A 25,351-nucleotide genomic window follows, 5' to 3' on the forward strand; every position below is an offset into this window, starting at 1 on the left:
CTCCCTCCTGATAGCAGGTTTGGTTGTCACATCCAAAAGTGCTGCTGATGTGAGAGCGCTCTGTCCTGCAGCTCACAGTGAGGTTACAGGACTCTATGCTGTTAGACACAGAGTCCACTGACAGCTGGACTGGAGACACTAGATCTGGGGGGGGGGGGGGGGGTGGTAGATGTGAAGGGTTATGAAACAGGGTCCGACTGTGTATCAGCATTTGAAACCTAAAGAAACCTACCTTGAATTATGACCTTGTATTCAGCTAGACGTTGGTCTTCGTCCCCGGTTATGTGTGCAGTGTAATCTCCACTGTCGCTTTGTTGCACATTCTTCAACAGCAAAGAGTGATTTTGTAGAGAAACCTCAGCCCTTCCTTCATAACTGTCAATTATTCTTGTTTCGTTATCAGGAAATAATCTTACTTTATTGTGAGTGTTGTTGACTGTCCACTTAAATTCAGCTTGGTTTCCTAGAACAACAGGTTTCTTAACATCCAGATGTAAATTATTCCCTTTCTGCACAAACACAGTTGTCACATCACTGGACCCTGTAAAAAGAGCAGAAATCAAAATCACTTGTATGTTTTTTCAGTCACCACTATTTCATCTACTAATCGTTCTTATGATTTTTATGATTTAAGACAAATAATGGCACAGTCTCATTTAGATTAATGGACTGTCAATGTAATGATAAATCTTGGTTGATTCATAGCAGTTTTATGAGTGCAATGAAATTTTGCAATTACACATATTACTTGATCTGTTTTTACTTTATATTTATTAGATTTTATAATATTATGTTATTTGTTATATTTATTAAATATATTTTGCATTGTTTTTTTTTTGTTGTTGTTGTGTGTGATTTCGAGTGGGGCTGTCCCCTGAACGAGGAGCCTCTAATTTGAACCTTATGTTGTCTGTCAATGTATTTAAGGGTTTTTTGTCTGCATCATTATACACAGAAACATCATTTGAGGTAAACTCATCATAACTAATTACACATTTGAATTTGAGAAGATAAAGGGAGGGACTGTTCATTTAAAATATCAGTACTAACTAAATGTCAACAGTACATACATACTCCCCCTTCACAAAATATAGATACTTCCTCTTCCGTATGCTGCTGCTACATTGTGACTATAATCATCATGCAGCCACCTGCTGTCTAAAAAGAGATCAGTCTGTATGTTTTTTTCACTTGTATGTCACCTCTATTTTTAAAAGTGGTCATTAAGAAAGTGAGCTCAATATTTCTGCCACTGCCTTTACTCCTCAAACATTCATTTTTTATGATTTGAGACAAGTAAAACAATGACAGTCTCACTTAGATCAATGTACTATCAGTATAATGGTAAATCTGGATGCGTTCATAGCAGTTTTTAGAGTGCTATATAATGCATTCTGAAAAACATATTTTACTTGATCTGTTTTAAATGTTTTGCATTGTGGGTTTTTGTGTGTGTGTTTGTGATTTCGAGTGGGGCTGTCCGCCTAGGAGCTTCTGATTTGAACCTTATGTTATCTGTCGGTGCATTTAAGTTTTTTTAAATTTATTTATTTATTTGAATTTCAGGTTTAATAAAGTGATGGACTGTTCATTAAAAGTATTGACACTTGAACCTTCTGGAGCAGAATCAATACTAACTAAATATCAACAACACACACATACTCCCCCCTCACAAAATACAGATACTTCCTCTTCCGTGTGCTGCTACGTTGTGACTATAATTATCATGGATGTTACCATGTTGATGATGTGAACAAAGTAACTTCTCTATTCAAACTTCCTCTCCAAGCTGTTGTGGAATTATTGAAATCATTTAAGTCTGTCAAATAAGAAGTTAAGATAATGATAAACAAGAATACTATTTTATATTTCAATAGATCCTGTTGGCATCCTTGCAAAGTTTGAATAATTAATAGCACTATATTTAAAGGAAAAGGTTTTGTATGTTGCACCAGAATTAGCTGACGGATCATTTTCATCTGTGGTCCACTTAAAAGTTTATACTGTGTATTTGTTGTATTAGTTTAGTTAGTTTGAGTCACTTTAACACACTTATCTAGGTAGCTCAATGCACATGCAATATAACCACTTCCTTTCTCATAGCACTACAGTTTATTTAACACCTCTTGCATTTTTGGGCTGCAAGATGAAAGATACCAGTGGTGTGGACATCTGTAAATTTTCAAACAGAAAACCGACATTTTGCAGCAAAGAAAATGGAGCCTGCAAAGGCCTCATCTTTTGACGTCATCTTTGCATTGCACCAATGATATGTGACAAAAAGACATGTGTGGCCGGTGAACAGGTTTGTAAAATGAAAACTCCACCTAGGAGAGAGCCTAGGACTCTTGTATGTCTGTCCTAACGGGGATGAACAGTAGAAATTACCCAAGGAGAAGAACTCGAATTGAATAATTTATTATTTATACAAATTACTCAGTGTATAAGAATGCACAATGCAAGTTCTGGAGGTTTCTGAACAGGTTTCTGAACATCCAGACATAAATCCTCCCTTTCTGCACAATCACAGTTGTCACATCACTGGACCCTGTAAAAAGAACAGAAATCAAAATCATTTGTATGCTTTTTCAGTCACCACTGTTTTTAAAAGTGGTCATCAAGAAAGTGAGCTGAATATTTCTGCCACTGCCTTTAGTCCTTGAACATTCATTTTTATAATGTGAGACAAGTAAAGTAATGTCAGACAGTCTCACTTAGATTAATGGACTGTCAATATAATGGTAAATCTAGATGCATTTATGGCAGTTTTATGAGTGTCATATAATGTATTCTGCAAAAATATATTTTACTTGATCTGTTTTAAATATTTTGCATTGTGTTTTTTAGTGTGTGTGTAATTTTGTGTACGGCTGTCCTACTAGGAGACTCTGATTTAAACCTTATGTTGTCTGTCAGTGCATTTAAGTTTTTTTTCCCACTGCATCCTGTCCACAGGAAAAACATTAGAGATGAACTCATCATAACTAATTACAGATATTTGAATTTGAGAAGATAAAGTGATGGACTGTTCATTAAAAGTATTGACACTTGTGCCTTCTGGAGCAGAATCAATACTAACTAAATATCAACCCCAACAATATAACCCCACTAAAGACCCATCTCTTTTATTAATTAATAATTATTAATTAGCCTATTAATTATCATCATGAAGACATGCCTGACCAGTCTGGCTTTTATCAGTTTGTATCTTATTTGTGCAATGCTGTTTGTGTTATGATTTTATCAAGATATTCTATGCTTTTAGTCATTTTCTTATGTCCTCTTATTAATGTCTGTATTTGTATTTATCATACTTATGTTGAACAACAAGACACAAATATATCATTTTACTTTAATGTATGAGTTTATGCCTTTGTTAAATTAATGCCATTAATAAAGTTCAACATTATTTTTAATTTTATAATTAATTTGTTTGATTTTCTGTCATTTTTATCAGTAATTTAATGGTAGCACTATTTACCTGTAGAGCACTCAATTTACCCCCATGCTCATTTTACCCCTACCTTGGGCCAAATTGTGCCATGGGACTAACTTTTTTTGATGGCTCATTGTTCTAAAACTATAATAATTAGATAACTTGTTTTAATTTCCATGGGTACACAACAACCTGAGGTGTATATAGTAACTATTATTTGAAACAAATACACTTTTGTTTTGCATAAAAATCATCAAATGTAAAAAGTGGTTGATCTTACCCCGTTCTCCCCTACTGAGTATTTCAAGTAAAGTAAAAATGGAAAAAAAATTCTAACATGGTCGTTTGATTTATTTCTGGGACATCAATCCAGCCTAACGACCTAATCAGAATGCCACAGAAGACGCTTCAGGTCGTCCTTTAAACTCTACCTATGCTTTGGTAGGATTTCCAACTAGACCCACAGGATCCACTGAGACTAAAAACACCACCCCGCCAGAGACCATTTACGCTCCAGTTAACAAAACTCCGAAATCCAACCACCACCCTGAACTGAAAAACACAGATAATATGCATTCACAGGACTAAATCACGATGTGTCATGATGGATTCTCAGTGCGGCTCAGCCAGAGTAGTCTTCAAACATATTGCTCAGAGGTCATACTGGACAGTCCTGCAAGCCTTTTGCTAATGAAACATGGACTGTTAAGTGTAAAGTTAACTAGAAAATGTAATTTCTGTAGAAATTGCGTGTGATTGCTGAAAGCGGATTCAGATTGCATAACTGGAACCTGAAGAGTATTGAAAAATCTACCAAGATTAAAATCAGCAATGGGTGGAATCAAACCTACACCCTCATGTTTGTAAGACAGACATGCTATGCACTGAGCTAACATGTCACAGATTCTGGTGTTTACTCTGTCAATTGCATGAAATTGACAAAATAGAAGCTCAGCTCAGATCAGCTCAGCTCAGCTTGACATCAGCTGTGCACTCCTCCATCCTTCAACTCTACTGAGTTCTGCCCTAAGCGGCACTCAAACTCTTTGGATCTAAAAGGAGTTCAGAAGTGACATGAACTTAAACCACTAGACTATTCACACATGCTGTGTTACATGGGAAAAGTTGTATTTAACAAGCATATCAAGCCACAGTTTAGGTAATAATGTTAAGGTAAGCTCAAGAAGAATTGACTTATGGTACATGATAGAGATGTAAAGCAACTTTGTACATGAGAGCAATATTATGAGGAGCACTGCAGTGAGCAGGTATTGAACACACAACCTTGTCATCTAAAGTGAAGCTGATCAGAGAGCAGTGTTCTAAATCACTGAGCCAACAGACATTCACAAAAATGAGAGGAAAAAATCTCCATTTTGATGAGGAAAATGTATTTGTCTCAAACTAGAGCTTGAAGCCCATAGATTTGTACATCATTAGTGAAAGCAAGACTAGTTTAACATGAGAATGAATGATATGATATGAATGTGTAAAAAGTGTTTGAAGGAAGAGAGAATCTGTAAGTTTAAAAAACCGGAGTGAGAGGAGACACACATCCTGCAGACTGTATTGCAGTCAATGAGAACATAACAGCGACTCTCTATCAATTAAGGTTCAGATCTCAAAAACTATAAGTCCTATGTGAAATGTTTTTACATTGTGAGAGAGAGGAGGCTTGTGGCAACATACTGAGGCAAGATATGTGCGTGAGGAGTTAAAATTGTGGGAGTGACAGCAGTTTAGAAAAACATTTCTTGCCTAAAAATATCTGTGCTCTCCACTGTGCCTGATCACATGACACACTGGTGAGACCTGAAAAAGTCCTCAAAACCCCTGACTTTGGGCTTAAATTGCTGAAAAACTACAAAAGATATCACTAAACAATCTGATAACTTCAAGTTCAAAGTTTTGTGAACATTTTACAGTTTGAATGGCGTCTGTAGGATAAGGGACTTCTGAGCAGTTGAGTGTCAAAGTGACCAAAGTTCCAACTCTGCCATTATGAATTTTAATGTTTTAAAAAATTATATAAAATCGCTGAAACATGTTACATTTCAGAAAAATACAAGCACACATCTGCTGAATGAGTTGCACAGATTGACAGTTGAATGGTTTTTATAGCACAAGTATGCAGCAGTTGAAACGCAGCAAAAAACATACGGAAGACGGCATAAGAACTAGAAAATGCAATTTCTGTAGAAATTGCGTGTGATTGCTGAAAGCGAATTTTGATTGCATAACTGGAAGCTGAACACTATTGAAAAATCTAGCAAGATTAAAATCAGCAATAGGTGGAATTGAAACTACACCCTCATGTTTGTGTGACAGACATGCTATGCACTGAGCTAATATGTCACTCAGGCCAGATTTGGTATTTAGCCTGTCAATTGCATGAAATTGACAAAAAAGCAGTTCAGCTCAGCTCATTAAGCAGATTGACATCACCTGGACTCTTTCATCCTTCAACTCTACTGAGTTCTGCCCTAAGCAGGGCTCGAACTCACAACCTTTGGATCTAAAAGGAGATCAGACATGACATGAGCTTAAACCACTGGACTATTCACACATGCTGTTTTACATGGGAAAAGTTGTATTTAACAAGCATATCAAGCCACATTTCAGGTAATAATGTTAAGGTGAGCTAAAGTGGAATTGAATTATGGTACAGGATAAAGATCTGATGCAACTTTGTACATGAGAGCAATATTATGAGGAGCATTGCAGTGAGCAGGTATCAAACACACAACCTTGTCATCTAAGAGGTAGCTGATCATGAGAACAGTGTTCTAAACCACTGAGCCAACAGACATTCACAATAATGAGAGCTAGAGCTTGAAGCCCAGAGATTTGTACATCATTAGTGAAAGCAAGACTGGTTTAACATGAGAATGAATGATATGATATGAATGTGTAAAAAGTGTTTGAAGGAGGAGAGAATCTGTAAGTTTAAGAAACCGTAGTGAGAGGAGACACACATCCTGCAGACTGTACTGCAGTCAATAGTCCTATGTGAAATGTATTTACATTTTGAGAGAGAAGAGGCTTATGGCAACATACTGAGGCAAGATATGTGTTTGAGGAGTTGAAATTGTGGAAGTGATAGCTGTTCAGAAAAAAAATTCTGTTCTAAAAATATCTGTGCTCTCCACTGTGCCTGATCATATGACACACTGGTGAGACCTGACAAAGTCTGAAAACCCCTGACTTTTGGCTTAAATTGCTGAAAAATTATAAAAGATATCACTAAACAATCTTATAACTTTGAAAGTTCAAAGTTTTTAAACATTTTAAAGTTTGAATGGCGTCCATATGATAAGGGACGTCCGAGCAGTTGAGTGTCAAAGTGACCAAGGTTCCAACTCGGTTGGACGGTTCGTCTCATAGGCTGCCATTATAAATTTGAATGTTTTAAAAAATTATATAAAATCGCTGAAACATGTTACATTTCAGAAAAATACAAGCACATATCTGCTAAATGAGTTGCACAGATTGACAGTTGAATGGTTTTTATAGCACAAAGTATGCAGTAGTTGAAACGCAGCAAAAAAACGTACGGAAGACGGAATAAGAATAAAGAGTGAGAAGAACAATGTGTGACACGTTTAATAAACTTTGAACAAACAAATGATCAGCGAGCCACTCAGCTCTGATTCTGAGTGCAGCTGGGGCTGCTTGATATAAACACCGTCACATCACCGCAGGGTGGGGCTCCTGGGCTCTGACTTGCTGAGCGGGACAAAGGCACGCGCCCTGCTCAGTAAGACTGCCCGAGAGAGAAGAACAGGAGAATAAAACTGAGGTGGAGGCAGTAAAATTAGTCAATAGGAGTGCAGACATGTTTGATTGGCAGCAGAATCAACCAATGGAAGGCTGTAAACTGCTTCTACGGTTCAACCTCAGTTTAGTCTCACTAGTGACGTCTCTGTCTGGATTAAGACCCCTCTACCCGGCACCTCACCTTACAGCAATGTGTAAGCTTTGTAATGTGATGTAGTAACATTTGACTTTTTTTTAAAATTTTGTTTTAACGTGCACATTGGCTAATTACTTTCTTCACAATTCTTTAGCTGACTTACAGTAGGTTTGTGTAAGAGTTATGGGATCTATTGGCAGAAATGGAATATAATAATCATAAGTATGTTTTAATTAGTGTATAATCACCTGAAAATAAGAATGGTTATGTTTTTGTTACCTTAGAATGAGCCCTTTATATCTACATAGAGAGTGGGTCCTCTTCTATGTTGCACCACCATGTTTCAACAGTAGCCCAGAACGGACAAACCAAACACTGGCTCCTGAGTGGGCCTTTCGTGTGCTTTTTGTGAGTTTCACAGCAGAATGCATTATATAGCACTCATAAAACTGCTATAAATGCATCCAGATTTACTGTTATATTGACAGTCCATTAATCTAAGTGAGACTGTCATTGTTTTACTTGTCTGAAATCATAAAAATGAATGTTTGAGGTGTAATTTGAATATTTTGATCTTTTTTAAATGTTTTGCATTGTGTTTTTTATGTGCGTGTGTGATTTTGAGTATGGCTGTCCCTCTAGGAGCCTATGAATTGAACCTTATTTTGTCCGTCAGTGCATTTAAGTTTTTTCCCCACTGCATCATGTAGACATGAAAAATATTTGAGTTGAACTCATCATAACTAATTACAGATATCTGAATTTGAGAAGATAAAGTGATGGACTGTTCATTAAAAGTATCGACACTCACGCCTGGAAAGTGTCCATCCTCGTAGGAGCAGAATCACTGCTAACTAAATATCAACAATACATACATACTCCCCCCTCACAAAAAACAGATGCTTCCTCTTCCATGTACTGCTACAATGTGACTATAATCACCATGCAGCCACCTGCTGTCTAAAAAGAGAGATGTCAGGCTACAGTTTCTCAGACCAAAATGCCCACAACATATAACATACAACATATTGTTATTATTAGATCTTCCCCCTCTATTGATATTTTTTAAACCCCTCTAAAGAGTCTCTTTTCTTTAGCTTCTTAATTGTCATCATGAAGACATGCCTGACCACACTCTGGCTTTTATCCCTTTGTATTTATTTGTTGTTTGCGCAATGCTGTTTGTGTTATGATTTTATCAAGATATTCCATGCTTTTATTCATTTTCTTATGTCCTGAATATAACCGTCAATCAAATAATCCCACAATTTAATCTCTCTGTAAAGCACTTTGGTCAACATCCATTGTTTATTAATGTGCTCATTAAAAAAATTGACTTGACCTGCACCAGAAGTGTCACTACAGAGGAGTCCTGCAGTCTTGCTGTACCTAGCAGAACTTTAATTACCGATGATGCCGGCTCTTCAGTTTTGTCCACAGTGCTAAGTACATTCATATGAGTACTCAAATATTGCTAAAATTACATCTGAAATATATATCGCAACAGTTTCAATGAAAACTGTTCGCATTGAGATCTGTGGATTGTACAGTGACTTATAGAAGACCAGGTGCTGCTGAGCCCGGTACACTTATTCTTTTAGTTTTTTTTTATGACAAGTGTGTTGGCAGGAGGGCAGCACATCTCAGGTTGGCATTTACATCTCAGTTTAAATGATGGTGGTTAGACATGACAGATGATGGATATGAATATGCTGGAAATTGTATGGAACGTGTTTTTAACCATTCTCTAATTAACATTAAGCTCTGGGGTGTTAATACTATCTAAAGTGCAGATAGAGAGATCTGTTGAAAAATACTTTCAAATGATATCGTTCTCTCTAAAAAAATATTTAATAAAGTTGATTGTGAGATTAGAGGCCATATTTCATTTCAGCTTTTTCAGTAGTGTATTCTTTTAGGTTTTTTGCATGATGAGTGTGTTGACAGGAGGCTGATTTCACTTGTGGTGCTCAAATATTCCAAAAATGATGTGAAAAATCAGACTATTTCTTCAGTAGCAAGAGTTTCAATAAAAACTGCTCAGTGAGTTCCGAGAAGACAGGTTAACCACTAAACACGGTCACAGTACATAAATAGTGTTTCTGCTTCCTGTGTCACTCATATGCACAATGGCTCTAGTCGTTCTTCTTGCTGTTTGTGTCTCATGGGAAACACAAGGTAAAACTGTTTTCTTTAAATGTTTTCTGTTGTTTGACTTTGTTTACAAAGTCTGGTTGTTGTAGTGAGGCACTACTGGTACTTGTTTTTGATTTAGACATTGACACAATATACTATAAAACTGAGCCATGTGTTCACTGAAAATTTTAACTTTAGATGTTGTCATTACTTCATCCCTATCCATGGTTCAAAAAAAAAAAATAGGGTTTGTTAACGTTCTGGTTGATGTAAATGAAAAGAATTATAAATGATAAAATATTCTTCAGTACCAGAGAAATTATGATTCAAAAATACATTAAACTAGAATTCTTCATTCTTGTACAAAACCAGAATATATCCAGACAGAGATTTAAAAAAAGAATTAACCTTTTGTGTATTAAAGTAATGAATATAGAGTATTATGGTAGAGGCACACGCTCTTTATTTGCTGGTTTTACTTTCAGTATCTCTCTACATTTGCGGAGCTTTTGACATTCAGTATATTTCCTTTCAATATCTGCACTGTCAGGCTGATTTCTTTAAAGAGGACCTATAATGCTCATTTCAACTCAAAGCTTTTAGAGTAGCTTTGCATGATTCACACTTGAAAAACTCCTTATTTATCTTATACTGGCCCTTTATGCAGCCCCTAAGTATACACCATTTCTCTTCACAGGCAGTTTTAGTTCCTGTCTCTGTAAGGCCCCCTCCCGATGAACCCACTCTGTTCTGATTGGCCAGTTTTATGTATCAGAGTTGTGTAACTTTACCACCTGAATCTGAATGTAGTTTCAAAGCCTTTGCCACACTTCCAGGAATACAGTTCTTTTGGGGAAATACACAACTTTAAATTTTGCTGGCCTTAAAATAGTAAAGTGAAAAAACAGCACAACAAAACTACTAAAATACTGGAATCAGCCTGAACCTGATACACTGAATGCCTTTGGTTTAATTTTCAAATCACTAAATAAAATAAAGATGTGGGCAGAGATTCAGAGGTCTGGAACCAGGCAAAAACTGTCACATCATTCTTTTACATCAATTAAGTATCAATCCTGATTTCCTAGGAGTCCTGATTACATATATTAAAACAATGAAACAGTTCCAATTTTTACAGACTTTACAACTGTAGTTACAAAAAGGGTATTGTTGCTGCAGCGGTCAATGGAGTTATACTAACAATTTCAGTTAAGTTGCCAGACAACGCCACCTTGGGAATTTCACCCAAAGAATTATCACCATCATCAATAGGACACAGGTTCGTTTACTGGAGGCAAGAGAAAACATGGTTCCAGATACTTACAAAATAGTACACTTTATCAATACAATTTAAAATAACACATTCATACCAGAATGGGGGTGGGGGGGGGGGGGACTAAATCAGGGGCTGAGGCTTACCGGTGGGACAGGTGTTAGTGAGGGATGGGGATCAACCAAATAAACAAAAAAGTAAACCTAAATTAAACACCCAGACACACGTGACAGTCTCACACACATTGTGAAAATCACCCACGATCCCAGGGAAGACACTGCACACAAAAAGGGAGGGTCACCACCACGCAGGTCAACAACACCACCACCCAGCCACTGAAAGGGAATAAAAAAAAGTTACCACAAAAAGTAATACAAAATGAGAAAAATGGCTAATCACAAATGCACCCAAACTGAATAAACTGAAATAAATAATGCAACAGAATACCTTAGCCCCAAACAAATAAAAAAAGGAATAGAATTAATCAAAACCAGAAAGAAACCAGGGGGTGGGGGGGGACTAAACCAAATTAATTAACCAAGATAAACAAAAGAGTAACAAACTAAAAAGAATTCATACTAAACACAAGACTCGACACATTCACACAAATAACGTTAAAAGAGTTAGTCCCACACACAGCTCAGGTGTTTAGAGTCAACGGCAAGGCGGCCTACCACCACCCTAACAGCGCCACCGTGGAAGCCCCAAGCGATGCAGCAAACAGCTGCAAGCACGGCGACAGAGGGAGAGAGGCAGCCAACCAGCCGAGAGGCAGTCGGGGACCAAGCGAAGCTGTGGCAACAGCACAGCAGTAGCAGGTGCACACTGAGCACACAGAGCAGCAGCGGAGACACAGCAAGCAGCAGAAACAGCAGGAGACAGCAGGAGACAAAAGGACCGGAGACAGCAGCGGCTCCAATCAGCTAGTGGTGACGTCCGTCTACACCACCGGTGGACTCGGCCAGCTAACTATTCCCTAACATAAAACAAAGTCAGCGTTGCTACGCTAAAGGATAGAATTAAGAGAGTGCAGGAGAGAAGCAATCTACCTCTAGAGCGTCCCACACAGGCACAGGAGAGTGAGGAGAGAGAGAAACCCGCACGGCTACCAGTATTTACCCGAAATAACCGCAGCCAGGCACAACCATGGGGCGAGGTACACACAATGCTGCTTTGACGGACCAAAACTCCCGGACCGGAAGTGACGTGATGGGGGAGCGCAAGAGGAAGAGGCAGGGGAAGACTGCCACCTTTATATAAAGCTGAACCAATGACCGCCACCAGGTGGAATCAATTATAAACAGCGCCCTCCATTCTGCTACAGTATGAATATGGACAAGATGTAGAAACACAACTCTAAAATGCAAAGATTAGACAAATTAATTAGAGAACCACAATAAATCATGAATTTTGAAAAAATGACATAAAAAGCGCTCAATATCATCACAGAGCTTTAGGACAAAGCATCAACTTCAATTCATTTTCCTTGTAACATGTACGTCTGTGTGTGTGTGTGTGTGTGTGTGTGTGTGTGTGTGTGTGTGTGTGTGTGTGTGTGTGTGTGAGCATTTCCTGGTCACCACATTAGCAACAGGTACTATTTTGTGCTTACAGATTACATTTGTTAGTGTGAGAAAAGAGCTGCTGAAATGTAGAACAGCATTTATTTATTTAACACCTGTTAAAACCACTTGAAGAAATCAAACGTTCATTTTCCTTTTTTTTTCTCAGAACATTTTTTGTTCTTGAAACATTTGTTTGTATTATTTGACATGTGCTAAAATGATGCAGACTTGTGTGTCTTCCTCTGTTTGTCTTGGGTTATAATTGATTACATATTGCTATCCATGACAAAGATTAGTGTCCATATCAATACAAGCAGCCACATACCATCCATACAACTATATGTATATTGTATGTATACATTTACAGTGAAGAGCTTGTCATAAAACTACTTCACTGTTGGAGGAACTGCAGCTTCTGTCCTCTCACTCTTTGTTGACCCCATAAAACTTTTTCCTGATAAACACTCACTTGTTTGAATACATTTACAGTTTTATAGCAGAGATTTTACACACTGCAAATATCCCAACTGGCAACAGTTTCATTACCAGGTGTCAATTATAACAAAATAATGCTAAATTAGTATCTATATTTTGTGAGGGGGGAGTATGTATGTATTGTTTAGATTTAATTAGTGTTGATTCTGCTCCTATGAGGATGGACACTTTCAGGAAAGCATGAGGGTCAATTCTTTTAACTTTTCCATCACTTTATCTTCTCACATTTAAATATCTGTAATTAGTTATGATGAGTTCACCTCAAATGATGTTTCTGTGTACAATGATGCAGTGGAAAAAAAACTATAAATGGATTGACAAACAACATAAGGTTCAAATTAGTGGCTCCTTTTTCAGGGGACAGCCCTACTCAAAATCACACACACACACACACACACACACACACACACACACACACACACACACACACACACACGCACACACACACACACACACACACACAAAACCAAAACAAACAAACAACAAAAAAACAAACAATGCAAAATATCTCAAACATATCAAGTAATATATATTATTACAAAATGCATTATGTAGCACTATTAAAAATGCTATAAATTCACCAAGATTTATGATTACATTGATAGCCCATTAATCTAAATGAGTGTCTGCCATTATTTTACTTACTCAAATCATGAAAGTGAATTTACAAACTCAGTGTTCAGGGAGTAAAGGCAGGTGAAAGCAACATTCATCTCACTTTTTCAGTGGTGACTGAAAAAGCATACAAGTGATTTTGATTTCTGTTCTTTTCCCAGGGTCCAGTGATGTGACAACTGTGTTTGTGCAGAAAGGGAAGGATTTACGTCTGGATGTTCAGAAACCTGTTGGTCTAGTAAAAGACACTGAATTTAGATGGGAATTCAATAATACTCACAATATAGTAAGATTATTTCCTGATAATAGAACAAAAATAATTGGCAGTTATGTAGGAAGGGCTGAGGTTTCTCTACAAAATCACTCTTTGCTGTTGAAGAATGTGCAACAAAATGACAGTGGAGATTACACTGCACTCATAATCGCGGACAAAGACCAATGTCTAGCTGAATACAAGGTCATAATTCAAGGTAGGTTTCTTTAGATTTCAAATGTTGATACACAGTAGTACCCTGTTTCATAACCCTTCACATCTATTTTCCCCCCTAGATCCAGTGTCTCCAGTTAACCTGTCAGTGGACTCTGTGTCTAACAGCACAGAGTCCTGTAACCTCACTGCGAGCTGCAGGACAGAGCGCTCTCACATCAACAGCACTTTTAGATGTGAGAACCAAACCTGCTATCAGGAGGGAGGAGAGCAATCAGAGGTCACAACCTCTGGTTCTACTCTCCGTTTCTACCTTTTGAATGACTCCATCATCTGTAACCACAGCAACCAGGTCAACTGGACCAAAGACATGAAGAAGATTCAGACTCTCTGCTCTCCAAATACTGGTGAGACTGAAAGACAAAACAGCTAACTGACAATAATGCACAGTTTACACACACTGCTTGTCATGCAGTGCAAATCTTCCTCATCCATAAAGATTTATTACCAAATAATGTGGGAATCAACATATTAACATTTTCTTAATGCAATATTTGTAACTAAAAAGATATTTAATGAATCCAGTGACTTTTAGAGGGTTGGTGGTTCAAAACTCTTTGAGGTTTAACTCAGACAGAGAGATTATTTCTGTTCTGCCTCCCAGAAATTATTATGAAATTTAAACTGCAATCTTGAAATATGTCAACATTTCTGATTTATATTTTTTGTTTGTTTATTTGTTTATTTACAGCTACTAATGAGAGCCTAATAATCGGCAGCTGGATTGCCAGCTGTTTGGTCATCATCTTTTGTACTCTTTTGTGATTTGGCCTTTTCAAAAGAATCGCTAGATGTAAGTCCCAATGTAAGTTTCAGCACAAGAGTAATAATGTAATTAAAATCTTCATATCTGTTTGTATTTGAATTCCAGTATTGTAGCAGAGAATATCTACCACACCCACAAACCTCTTATGTATGAATAAAAAAATGCCACCAGAATGATTAAAGTCAAAATTGAAATTGAAATATGTATATTTTGCTTTGGAAACATAGACCTGCTTGGTAAAAGAGGTACTTAAGTTTTTTAGTCTAAGGCTCTTTTTGTAAATACTAAAAATGTGCCATTGGGTGGTTCCCAAACCTTTTCTGTCATTCCCACCTTTACAAGCTGAAACAACTCCTATACTCTATATATAAATCGACTGAATATCTATCAACCAGTAACAATAATGGTGAGGCTTGTAACAAAAGGAGCAAAGTTTAAACTTAATTAAATAAGATTATCAAAAACATTAACTGGATCTTTCTCTTTCATTTCTGTTGTGCAAATGCAAATCAAGTTTTGTTCAAACTGCTACAAATAATTTGACCTAAAACAAACAAGCCCCTCCCACTACAGTGAACTTCAGAACAAGATAAACATCATATTTTGTATTTGAACTCAATAAGCATTTTCAACAATGTTTTTTGACAGACCAACAGAAAAGAAAAATAAGTGCCACAGTGTTGTTTTTTTCATAACTCTCTCAACTTTGCTTGTCAAACTGAGGAACAGAATTTCACATTGTGAATAATTTAACAGTTAAGACCTGATTTTCAGAAACAGGAGAAATATTTTTTAAAAAATCAAAAACCTTGTGTAAGTTCAAGTGGAACAGAAATGCAGCCTTCCTAATGCACTGGTCAGCCTATCACCATGCACACTGAACACTTTATCCTAATGACTTGGCAGTCTATCTAAACGACCTCCATCTCTGCTATAACAGCTGCTTCACCCAGTCTGCTGTACTGGTGCTGCTGCTTGCTCCCACTGAACCTGCCACATGCAGATGTCACTGTTTGTGCTGCTTTCTTGTGGTTAAATGTTTTGCTGTGAACTGAATTATTTCCAGATGTACCACAACCCACCAGTCCAAACCTGCTGTTTGAGTTCTCATTGAACAGCAGGTTTGATATATACTGTACTGAGTATGTGAAGCAAAGTAAAAATTTATTTTTTTTAACACGGTCATTTGATTTATTTCTAGAACATCAATCCAGCCCAAAGACCTAATCAGAATGCCACAGAAGATGCTTCAGGTCTTTCTCCACAGTCCACTTATGCTTTGGTAGGATTTCCAACTACACCAACAGGATCCACTGAGAGTAAAAACACCACCCCGCCGGTGACCACTTATGCTCAGGTTACCAAAGCTCAATTGTCCAACCACCACCCAGAACTGAAAAACACCGATAAGATACGTTCACAGGACTAAATCATGGCATGTACAGGATGGATGCTAATGGTGTGTTCACACACATGAATGCAAAGTCGTAGTCAGTCTCTGACCTCATATAAATCTGTAGTTCTGTGTGTTTGTGTTGTATAGAGAACGTAATTTACATACTCTGCTTCGACTGCACAGTTGTTTTCTGACCCAGCTGCTGTACTAATGGACCAATGATGACAGCATTTTGTTTCCACACATTGTCCTTCTTTTAACAGTCCCAGTAGCTCATTGAATACAGTGTAGTAAAAAGGTAGTAGAGAAACCAGAGACCATGACGATCATTTTATTTAAAGTTATTTCCAACACATCCTCATAACTAAACAACCACATAGGTGGATTGTACCTGCACTCCAGAACGATCCATTTTCAGAATGACCCATGGTAGTGTAATATGCCGCTTTCAAAAACCGTTACCAAAACCAAATTAATGTCAAAAAAAATAATGATGTTTTATGGTGTGACAACGCTGTGGTTAAGGTCTGGTTAGGTTTAGGCACAAAAACAGCTTGGTTAGGGTTAGGGATCATGGGTAATCAGGGAAATCATGGTTTGGGATAAAATGATCACTTGAAACATGGTTTCTACTTCCTTAAAGTTATACAACCTTTGTCATCATGACAACAGTAAACACCACAACAATCGTTGTTATGTTTTTTTTTTTTAAATGTCCCGGCTGGAAACGTGACACTCACAGTTGGAAACGGGAAGCGGACAGCAGTCCCCTGCAGCACAGTGAATTTTTGCCATCCAGTTATCTGTAAAAGAAAAATAACAAATAGAGATTTTTACATTTTTGTTTTTGTATGAACTAAACAAACATTTTAAGTAGTATGCTTTAGAGGTTATGTATATATTTTTAACTTTGTAGAGAGTAAAGCTAGCTGTTTCAAGTCTTTGTGCTAAGCTAAGCTAATTGACCCCCTGCTGCAGCTTCATATTTGAGGCATAGACATATTTTCATTTAACTCTTGGCAAGAAAACAAATGTTTTCCAAAAAGCCAAGCTATCCTTTTGACTTATTCAATGTATTTTTAAGTATTTTTAAGTAAGTCTTCTTGTCCAGGTTGGCAGTTTTCTCCCCCACATACAGGTTAGGTGAATTAGGGACTCTAAATTGCCGTTGGCTTTAAATGAACGTGCGAACAGTTGTCTGTATGTATGCGTCAGCTCTGTAACAAACCTGTTCAGGATCTCACCCAATGGTAGCAATTACCTCCAGAGTCCCCAAGACCCTGAACATGATAAGTGGATAAAGATAATGGATGAATGAAAAAAATAATAAATTTTAACATGGATTATCATTCAGCCAACAAGATTAAGTGTTCTTGTTTTTCTTTCTTCTTCATCTGCATTTGTTGTGTATGTTCAGTGTATCATTCTTGAAAGAAATCTCTCCCACAATATTGGAGTGGGGAAAAAACTTCATGCTATATGATCATTTACAATACAAGGCCCTAAGTGATTCACAAAAATACACAATATGACATGAGAGTTTAGTTTTTGGTTCTTGTAATAAAAAATGCTTTGCTTACTTTACCCAAAAGTTAAATCAGTATATATACTCAAACAAATATTAGGGACAGAATTTATGCGTTGGTTAGTGTGTATCTGTTCAGATCTGCTCTGATCAATTATTCTGATCACTGAGAAGTCCTGTCTGAAATCAGAAATCACATGACTTGTACTTCAACCAAAAGGTTTTGAGTTTCCTTCAGTCTTTAGATGTGAAAGGCCTGCTGCTGTTTCTTTGTTCTGCATCAACATTAGTTTAGTTTTAGTTTATTTATTTGACAGAACAATAATATTAGGCTTCCTGAAAGCTTCCTTCTAATGTTATTAAAATAGGAATCATAAGTAGTGATTTTAATAGCTTCATTGCATTGAGACATGGCTTGATTTCAGCTGTTTTTAATAAGATGTTATATTATTATAGTGTGGAGATTTAGGTTAAAAGAAATGCTGGACCAGACAAACCTGTTTCAATCAGACTACAAACTTCACGAACAAATATCTGAGGTTTTATTGATTTATGGTTTAAAACTGATTTATTTTTAAAGTAAAACAGGTTTATTAAGACAGACATCCTAAAGAAGAGGAAGCAAAACAAGTAGGTGAAATGAAGAAGATTTATTAAGCACCTAGGTTGGCTGTTGAAGTAGCAACACAACACTCTTCATTAAGAGAGACAGAATATTTTTACATAGGTAAGAGGTTGTGATATGTAGCACAACAAGCAAGTGAAGCTCTGCAAACAGGACCACATTCCCACACATGCACAGCGGTGTCTGCTGTACTACTTGATAAGAATGTACATGACAGGTTGGTTGGTGTAGAGTCGTCTCTTCATTTTTGTTTCTTGAGCTTCTCCATCAGGTGGACACTGATGACGGCAGACACCATGATGACCAGACCAACAGAAAACACGACTGTCTTCACCAGACACACAGAGATACCAGCAAAGAGACTCTCTGAACCTGCAACATAACAAAACACTTTTTTATTACAGCTCTGACAACAAATTAACCCAAACACTGTCTTTGGAAAACATTTTGTGTCTTTTTTTAAAGTTGACAAATTTTTGACTTAAAAATGGTCCACATAATTTTATCTTACAAATATGTTGTTGATATACAGTAAGTATTCTAATTATACATAACAATAGTTTATTTGAGGATTTTCAGTCATGATTTAGAGCGCATCATAGCACAGCACTGGTGAAAGTCATAAATGACTTCCTTACTGCATTGGACAAAGGATTTGTCTCTGTACTTGTCCTGTTAGATCTTAGTGCTGCATTCGACACAATCGAACATCAAATCCTTTTGCAGAGACTGGAACATTTAATTGGCATTAAAGGAACATTAAGCTGGTTTAAGTCCTATTTATCAGACCGATTTCAGTTTGTACATGTTAATGATGAATCCTCTGTGAAGGCAAAAGTTAGACACGTAGTTCCACAAGGTTCTGTACTTGGACCAATTCTATTCACCTTGTATATGCTTCCTTTAGGTAATATTATAAGGAAACACTCCATAAATTTTCATTGTTATGCAGATGATACCCAATTATATTTATCAATGAAGCCTGATGAAACCAATCAATTAAACAAACTCCAAGCATGCCTTAAGGACATAAAGACCTGGATGACCTGCAATTTTCTACTACTAAACTTTGATAAAACTGAAGTTATTGTGCTTGGCCCTAAACACCTTAGAAACACATTATCTAATGATATAGCTACTCTGGGGGGCATTACCCTGGCCTCCAGCACCACCGTAAGGAATCTGGGAGTTATCTTTGATCAGGATATGTCCTTTAACTCCCACATAAATCAAATCTCAAGGACTGCCTTTTTTCACTTACGTAATATCGTAAAAATCAGGCACATCCTGTCCCAAAAAGATGCAGAAAAACTAGTTCACGCATTTGTTACTTCTAGGCTGGATTATTGCAATTCCTTATTATCAGGCTGCCCTAACAAGTCTCTAAAGACTCTCCAGCTGGTCCAGAATGCAGCTGCACGTGTACTGACTAAAACTAGAAAAAGAGATCACATTTCTCCCATTTTAGCTTCACTGCATTGGCTTCCTGTAAAATCTAGAATAGAATTTAAAATCCCTCTCCTAACTTACAAAGCCCTTAATTGTCAGGCACTATCATATCTTGAAGAGCTCATAATACCGTATTATCCCACTAGAACACTGCACTCCCAGAATACAGGCTTACTGGTGGTTCCTACAGTCTTTAAAAGTAGAATGGGAGGCAGAGCCTTCAGCTATCAGGCTCCTCTCTTGTGGAACCATCTACCAGATTCGGTCTGGGGTGCAGACAACCTCTCTATGTTTAAGAGTAGACTTAAAACTTTCCTTTTTGATAAAGCTTATAGTTAGGGCCGACCAGGCTCGCCTTGGATCAGCCCTTAGTTATGCTGCTATAGGCCTAGACTGCTGGGGGACTTCCCATGATGCACTGAGCTCCTCTCTCCTCCTCCTCCTCTCCATCTGTATGCATTCATGTAACATCAATGCATGTCACTAACTTTGCTTCTTCCCCGGAGTTTTTTTTGTGCTTTCTCATCTCACAGGAAACCCTGGGTTCTGGGCCGAGCCTTTGCGGTCCTTCACAGTCCTGTTGGCATCCTTCCTTGGCTATTTCTGCTTATACTTATTGTTATTGTTATGATTGTTGTTCTTCTGTCCCTCCTCCCCCTTTCCCTCTCTCTTTCTCTCTCTCAACCCAACCGGTCAAAGCAGATGGCCGCCCACCAAGAGCCGGGTTCTGCTTAGGTTTCTACCCATTAAAGGGGAGTTTTTCCTTACCACTGTCGCTAAGTGCTTGCTCATGGGGGAATTGTTGGGTCTCTGTAAATTAAAGAGTACGGTCTTGACCTGCTCTATGTGAAAAGTGCCTTGAGATGACTTTTGTTGTGATATGGCGCTATATAAATAAAAATTGATTGATTGATTGATTGAAAATAATTGTAGAGTACAGTTGAGTTTTATTTGCTGTACTTCATGGAAGCAACAACTACACCAACAGTAGACTGTCACTAACACAGACAGAGAGACACTTAATAGAATAATTGCCATAAAAAAACATATGCACCAGTCAGCCAGTCATGTGTACTCACTTTATTTTGTATTTGGCTTTATTAAAAACAGTATCGCCTGACTAACCGACTAAAACATTTCTATTAAATACGTCCCATGCAAATGTCATTAAGACTTTATTGTATGCAAGTTAAATGAACACAACACAAGAATTGAGCATTCTAATCTTCAAAAGTGAGATACTGTATGTTTGCAGGATATTTGTATTGACATGCCTTATATTGCATTAAAATATGTTCCTGTAATTTTGTGCAGCCCATTTATGATCCCTCTTGCAAAGTTGTAAACCTGTAAATGAGGTCTATAACATTTAAGTTAAATAACTATCTTCAAATTTTGATTTGATTTCCTCCGCGAGGCCCAACAGTCAGAACGTATTTATTACACATTGTCTTTCAGTTTTACCAGCATTTAGAGGGCAGAAATGCTGATCTGCTGACCTGGTTGCTATGGTTACAGATGATGGAGTCATTCAACATTTCAGTTAAATAACTATATTCACATTTTGATTTGATTTCATCCATGAGACCCAACACATTGTCTTTAAGCAACACAGCACATTGTCTTTATGTCTCACCAGCAGTTGAAGAGCAGAGTAGCCAAATCTTCTTCAAGTCTTTGGTCCAGCTGACCTGATTGCTATGGTTACAGAAGATGGAGTCACTCAACAGGTAGACATGGAGAGAAGAACCAGAGGATGTGACCTCTGATTACTCTCCTCCCTCCTGATTGCAGGTTTGGGTGTCACATCTAAAAGTGCTGCTGATGTTAGGGTCCTGTGTACTGCAGGTCACAGTGAGGTTACAGGAGTCTGTGCTGTTAGAAATAGAGTCCACTGACAGCTTAACTGGAGACACTGAATCTGGAAAAAAACATTTGTGTGAAGGGTTTTGGAAATCAGGGTACTATTATGTCAACATTTCAAAATTACAATGACAAAATGATAAGAACCTTACTTTGGACTTTGACCTTGTGTTCAGCTATGATTCGGTCTCTTTCACCAGTCACTTGTGCAACATAATGTCCACTGTCGGCCTGTTGTAGATTCGTTAATAGCAAAGAGCGATTTTGATCAGACAACTCAGCCCTTCCTGAGTAGTCATCAAAGATAAATGGTTCATCGTCATCATGAGATAATTTTACTACAGAATAAGTGTCTCCTCAGTCAGTACATCAGATTTCTTGACTTCCAGAAGTACATCATTTCCTTTCTGCACAAACACAGGAGTCACAGCACCAGACCCTGTAATAACAGCAGAGACACATAATCACATTTATGTTCATTTATTTTCATAGCATTTGACCCCAAAATGATGAAGTCAGTCCAGCTTGTCGTAGCCAGAAATGATGGATATTTGTTTTTCTTTATTGTTGCTTTCTTCTGGCCTACAATGCTGCATCCTGTTCTTTGAACCTAACTGACATATATTCTTTGTCAAACACACACAACACAGTACTTTTAACCTCCTCTGCAGAACATAATAAACAAATAAACACCAAACACCACCACCACCAACAATAATAATAATAATAATCACATTTTGCTAAACCATTTTTATTTGTTTCCATAAATGTTGCTCATAAATTCTGGATTTTTCAATGAGGTAGAAGGAGGTGATGCCATTTTAAGAACACAATTTAAAGTCATTTAAAAGTTTATACTGTGTATTTGTTGTATTAGTTTAGTTAGTTTGATTCACTTTAACACACTTATTTAGGTAGCTCACTGCACATGCAATACTTGCATTGCATGCAAAACTTCCTTTCTCATTGCGCCACAGTGTATTTAACACCTCTTACATTTTCAGGCTGCAAGATGAAAGATACCAGAGGTGTGGACATCAGTAAAGGCCTCTTCGCTTGACGTCATCTTTCGAGCACTCTGAATTGCACCAATGATATGTGACAAAAAGAAGTGTCAAAATGCAGCTCACATGAGAAAAGAGTTTAGTTTGTTTCCAAACACTCAGGTCAGATGGGTTGAAAAACCTGACCTGGTCTCATGTAACCTTCTTCCTTTTATAAAGGACAGAATTATTACGTTAGTCAGTGCTGCCAAATCTGCTTCTGCTTTGACCAAAAAGTTTTTGAGTTTCCTTCAGTCTTCAGATATGAAAGGTCTCCTGCTGTTGATCAGTGCTGCATCAACATTAGTTTAGTTTTGGTGTATTTAATTGACAGTACATGAACATCTTCTTCATCGTCTTCTAATGCTGTTAGAATAGGAAGTGTGTATCTTTAGTGCATTGAGACTTGATTTGAGTTGTTTTTAATAAGATCTTATATCAGTATGGTTTGCAGGTTTAGGTTCACAGAAATTATGGACCAGGCAGACAAAATATGACAATTATTTTTACATTTTTGAGACCAACAAAATGAACGTTTTCTAATTTCAGTTGGACTTAAATAATCAGCAATGCACTAAATGCTGCTGTATTTAGATGGGAATCCACAGCTGTGGCAGAATGCATGATTTACAATATATCGACAGGGCAGGGTAGTTACTATCATGGACTGGCTCACGGTTCAGACAAAGAAGGACACAAAAGGTTGTAGGTCAACAAAATAAACTATTTATTAAATGAAACTATTTACAAAAACAAATACATAGATGTGAGATGTAAGTACATGGGTGAGTGGAAAATAATGCAGGAAGTTTGGATGCTGAAAGAAATGACAAATCAAACAAACAAAATTAGGAGATCAAGTGGGAGCTGAGAGAGAAGGAAGCAGACTGAGCCGGCCAGCTATGTAGGTTCTCCAAAGCAGCAACCCAGGTGAACCTCCTCCCACTGATGACTGAAGATGTGTTATTATTATTATTATTTTAGATGAATCTGTTAAGACCCAGACATCAACTTAAGTCTGTAATCCATGGAAAATGTTATCTGGAACCAATGTAACCAGTGCTGTCCTGTGCAGGCGCACCTGCACATCTTTTCTGCCTCAAATTAAAAAATAGGTACAAATTATACTTTGCTTTTTTAGACATCAACTTAAGTCTGTAATCCATGGAAAATGTTAAAATTAAGCAAATCAACAATGTTTTCATGACTGACCTACAGATAAAAGAAAGAAATGCGAAAATACTGTACAGTATATGAAGTTCCTCAGGTAAGCGCCACAGTGTTTGTTTTTTGGGTTTTTTGTTTTTTTTACATAACTCTCCCAATTTTGCTCGTGAAACTGGGGAACAGAGTTTCACATTGTGGGTAATTTAACAGTGAAGACCTGATTTTCAAAACCAGGTGAAATGTTTTGAAAATCAAAAACCTTGTGTGTGTTAAAGTGGAACAGAAATACAGCCTTCCTAATGCACTGGTCAGCCTATAACCATACACACCAAACACTTTATCCTAATGACTTGGCAGTCTATCTAAATGACCTCCATCTCTGCTATAATAGCTGCTTCACCCAAATTTATTTCTAGGACATCAATCCAGCCCAAAGTCCTAATCAGAATGAATGAAGATGCTTCAGTTAGGAGACCATCACAGTAATCTAAACCTGAGGAAATGAAAGCGTGTATGATGGATTTGTATAATTAATGATATTCTGCTTATGTATCAATTTGAAATTATTCCAGATGAGAATGTGCATGACAGATTGGTTGGTGTAGATTTGTCTCTTCATTTTTGCTTCTTGAGCTTCTCCATCAGGTGGACACTGATGACGGCAGACACCATGATGACCAGACCGACAGAAAACACAACTGTCTTCACCAGACACACAGAGATACCAGCAGAGAGACTCTCTGAACCTGCAACATAACAAAACTGTTATTTCATTACAGCACTGACAACACAGCACAACATACAACATACTGGATGTAACAAATTACCCCAAATACTGTCCACATAATTTTATCTTACAAATATGTTGTTGATATACAGTAAGTATTCTAATTTATACATTTGAAAATAAATGTAGAGTAAAGTTGAGTTTTATGGCAGCACAATCATAGTATTTAATTCTTTATTTTTGCCTTTTCCATTTAATCACTAGGTTGTCACACATGTACGTCATGGAAGCAACAACTACACCAACAGTAGACTGTCATTAACACAAACAGAAGGACATTTAATAGAATATTTGCCGTAAAAAAACAAACAAACAGTATGCACTGCTACTAGTCACTTGTACTCACTTTATTTATTATTTTTTTAACTTAAAAACAGTTTTACCTGACCAACTGACGAAAACTTTGCTACTACATAAATTCGATGCATGTCATTAAGACTTTATTGTGTGCAAGTTAAATGAACACAACACAAGAACTGAGTATTCTAACCTTCAAAAGTGAGATACTGTATGTTTGCAAGGTATTTGTATTGACATGCATTATATCTCAATACAATATGTTCCTCTAATTTTGTGCAGCCCATGTATGATCCCTATAGGGCAAAGTTGTAAACTTGTATAAGCATGTAACAGTAGTTTACTTAAGTAACATTGCAGTTAAATAACTATCTGCACATTTTGATTTGATTTCATCCATGAGGCCCAACAGTCAGAATGTTTTTTGTTTTGTTTTTTTGCGTTTTTTTGTCTTTCAGTCTTACCAGCAAGACGGCAGAAATGCTGAATCTCCTTCAAGTCTTTGGTCCAGCT

General features: G+C 37.2%; 1 protein-coding gene across 9 annotated transcripts in view; it reads right to left on the reverse strand.

Moving 5' to 3' along the window:
• LOC122994023 overlaps nt 1-25,351 on the reverse strand; it is a 95,695-nt gene that overhangs the window by 68,649 nt on the left and 1,695 nt on the right. For 8 of the 9 annotated variants that reach the window (XR_006406491.1, XR_006406490.1, XR_006406493.1 and 5 more), the window contains exon 2: nt 233-541. Coding sequence is in view for 5 of the 9 variants with exons in the window: in XM_044368550.1 (XP_044224485.1) it covers nt 233-541 (309 nt within the window). In the remaining 4 variants the exon portion in view is untranslated. The remainder of the gene's footprint in view (nt 1-232; nt 542-25,351) is intronic. The other variant, XM_044368553.1, reaches the window with a different exon arrangement.

This window comes from Thunnus albacares, chromosome 12 (genome assembly GCF_914725855.1).
Source record: "Thunnus albacares chromosome 12, fThuAlb1.1, whole genome shotgun sequence".
NCBI lineage: Eukaryota > Metazoa > Chordata > Actinopteri > Scombriformes > Scombridae > Thunnus > Thunnus albacares.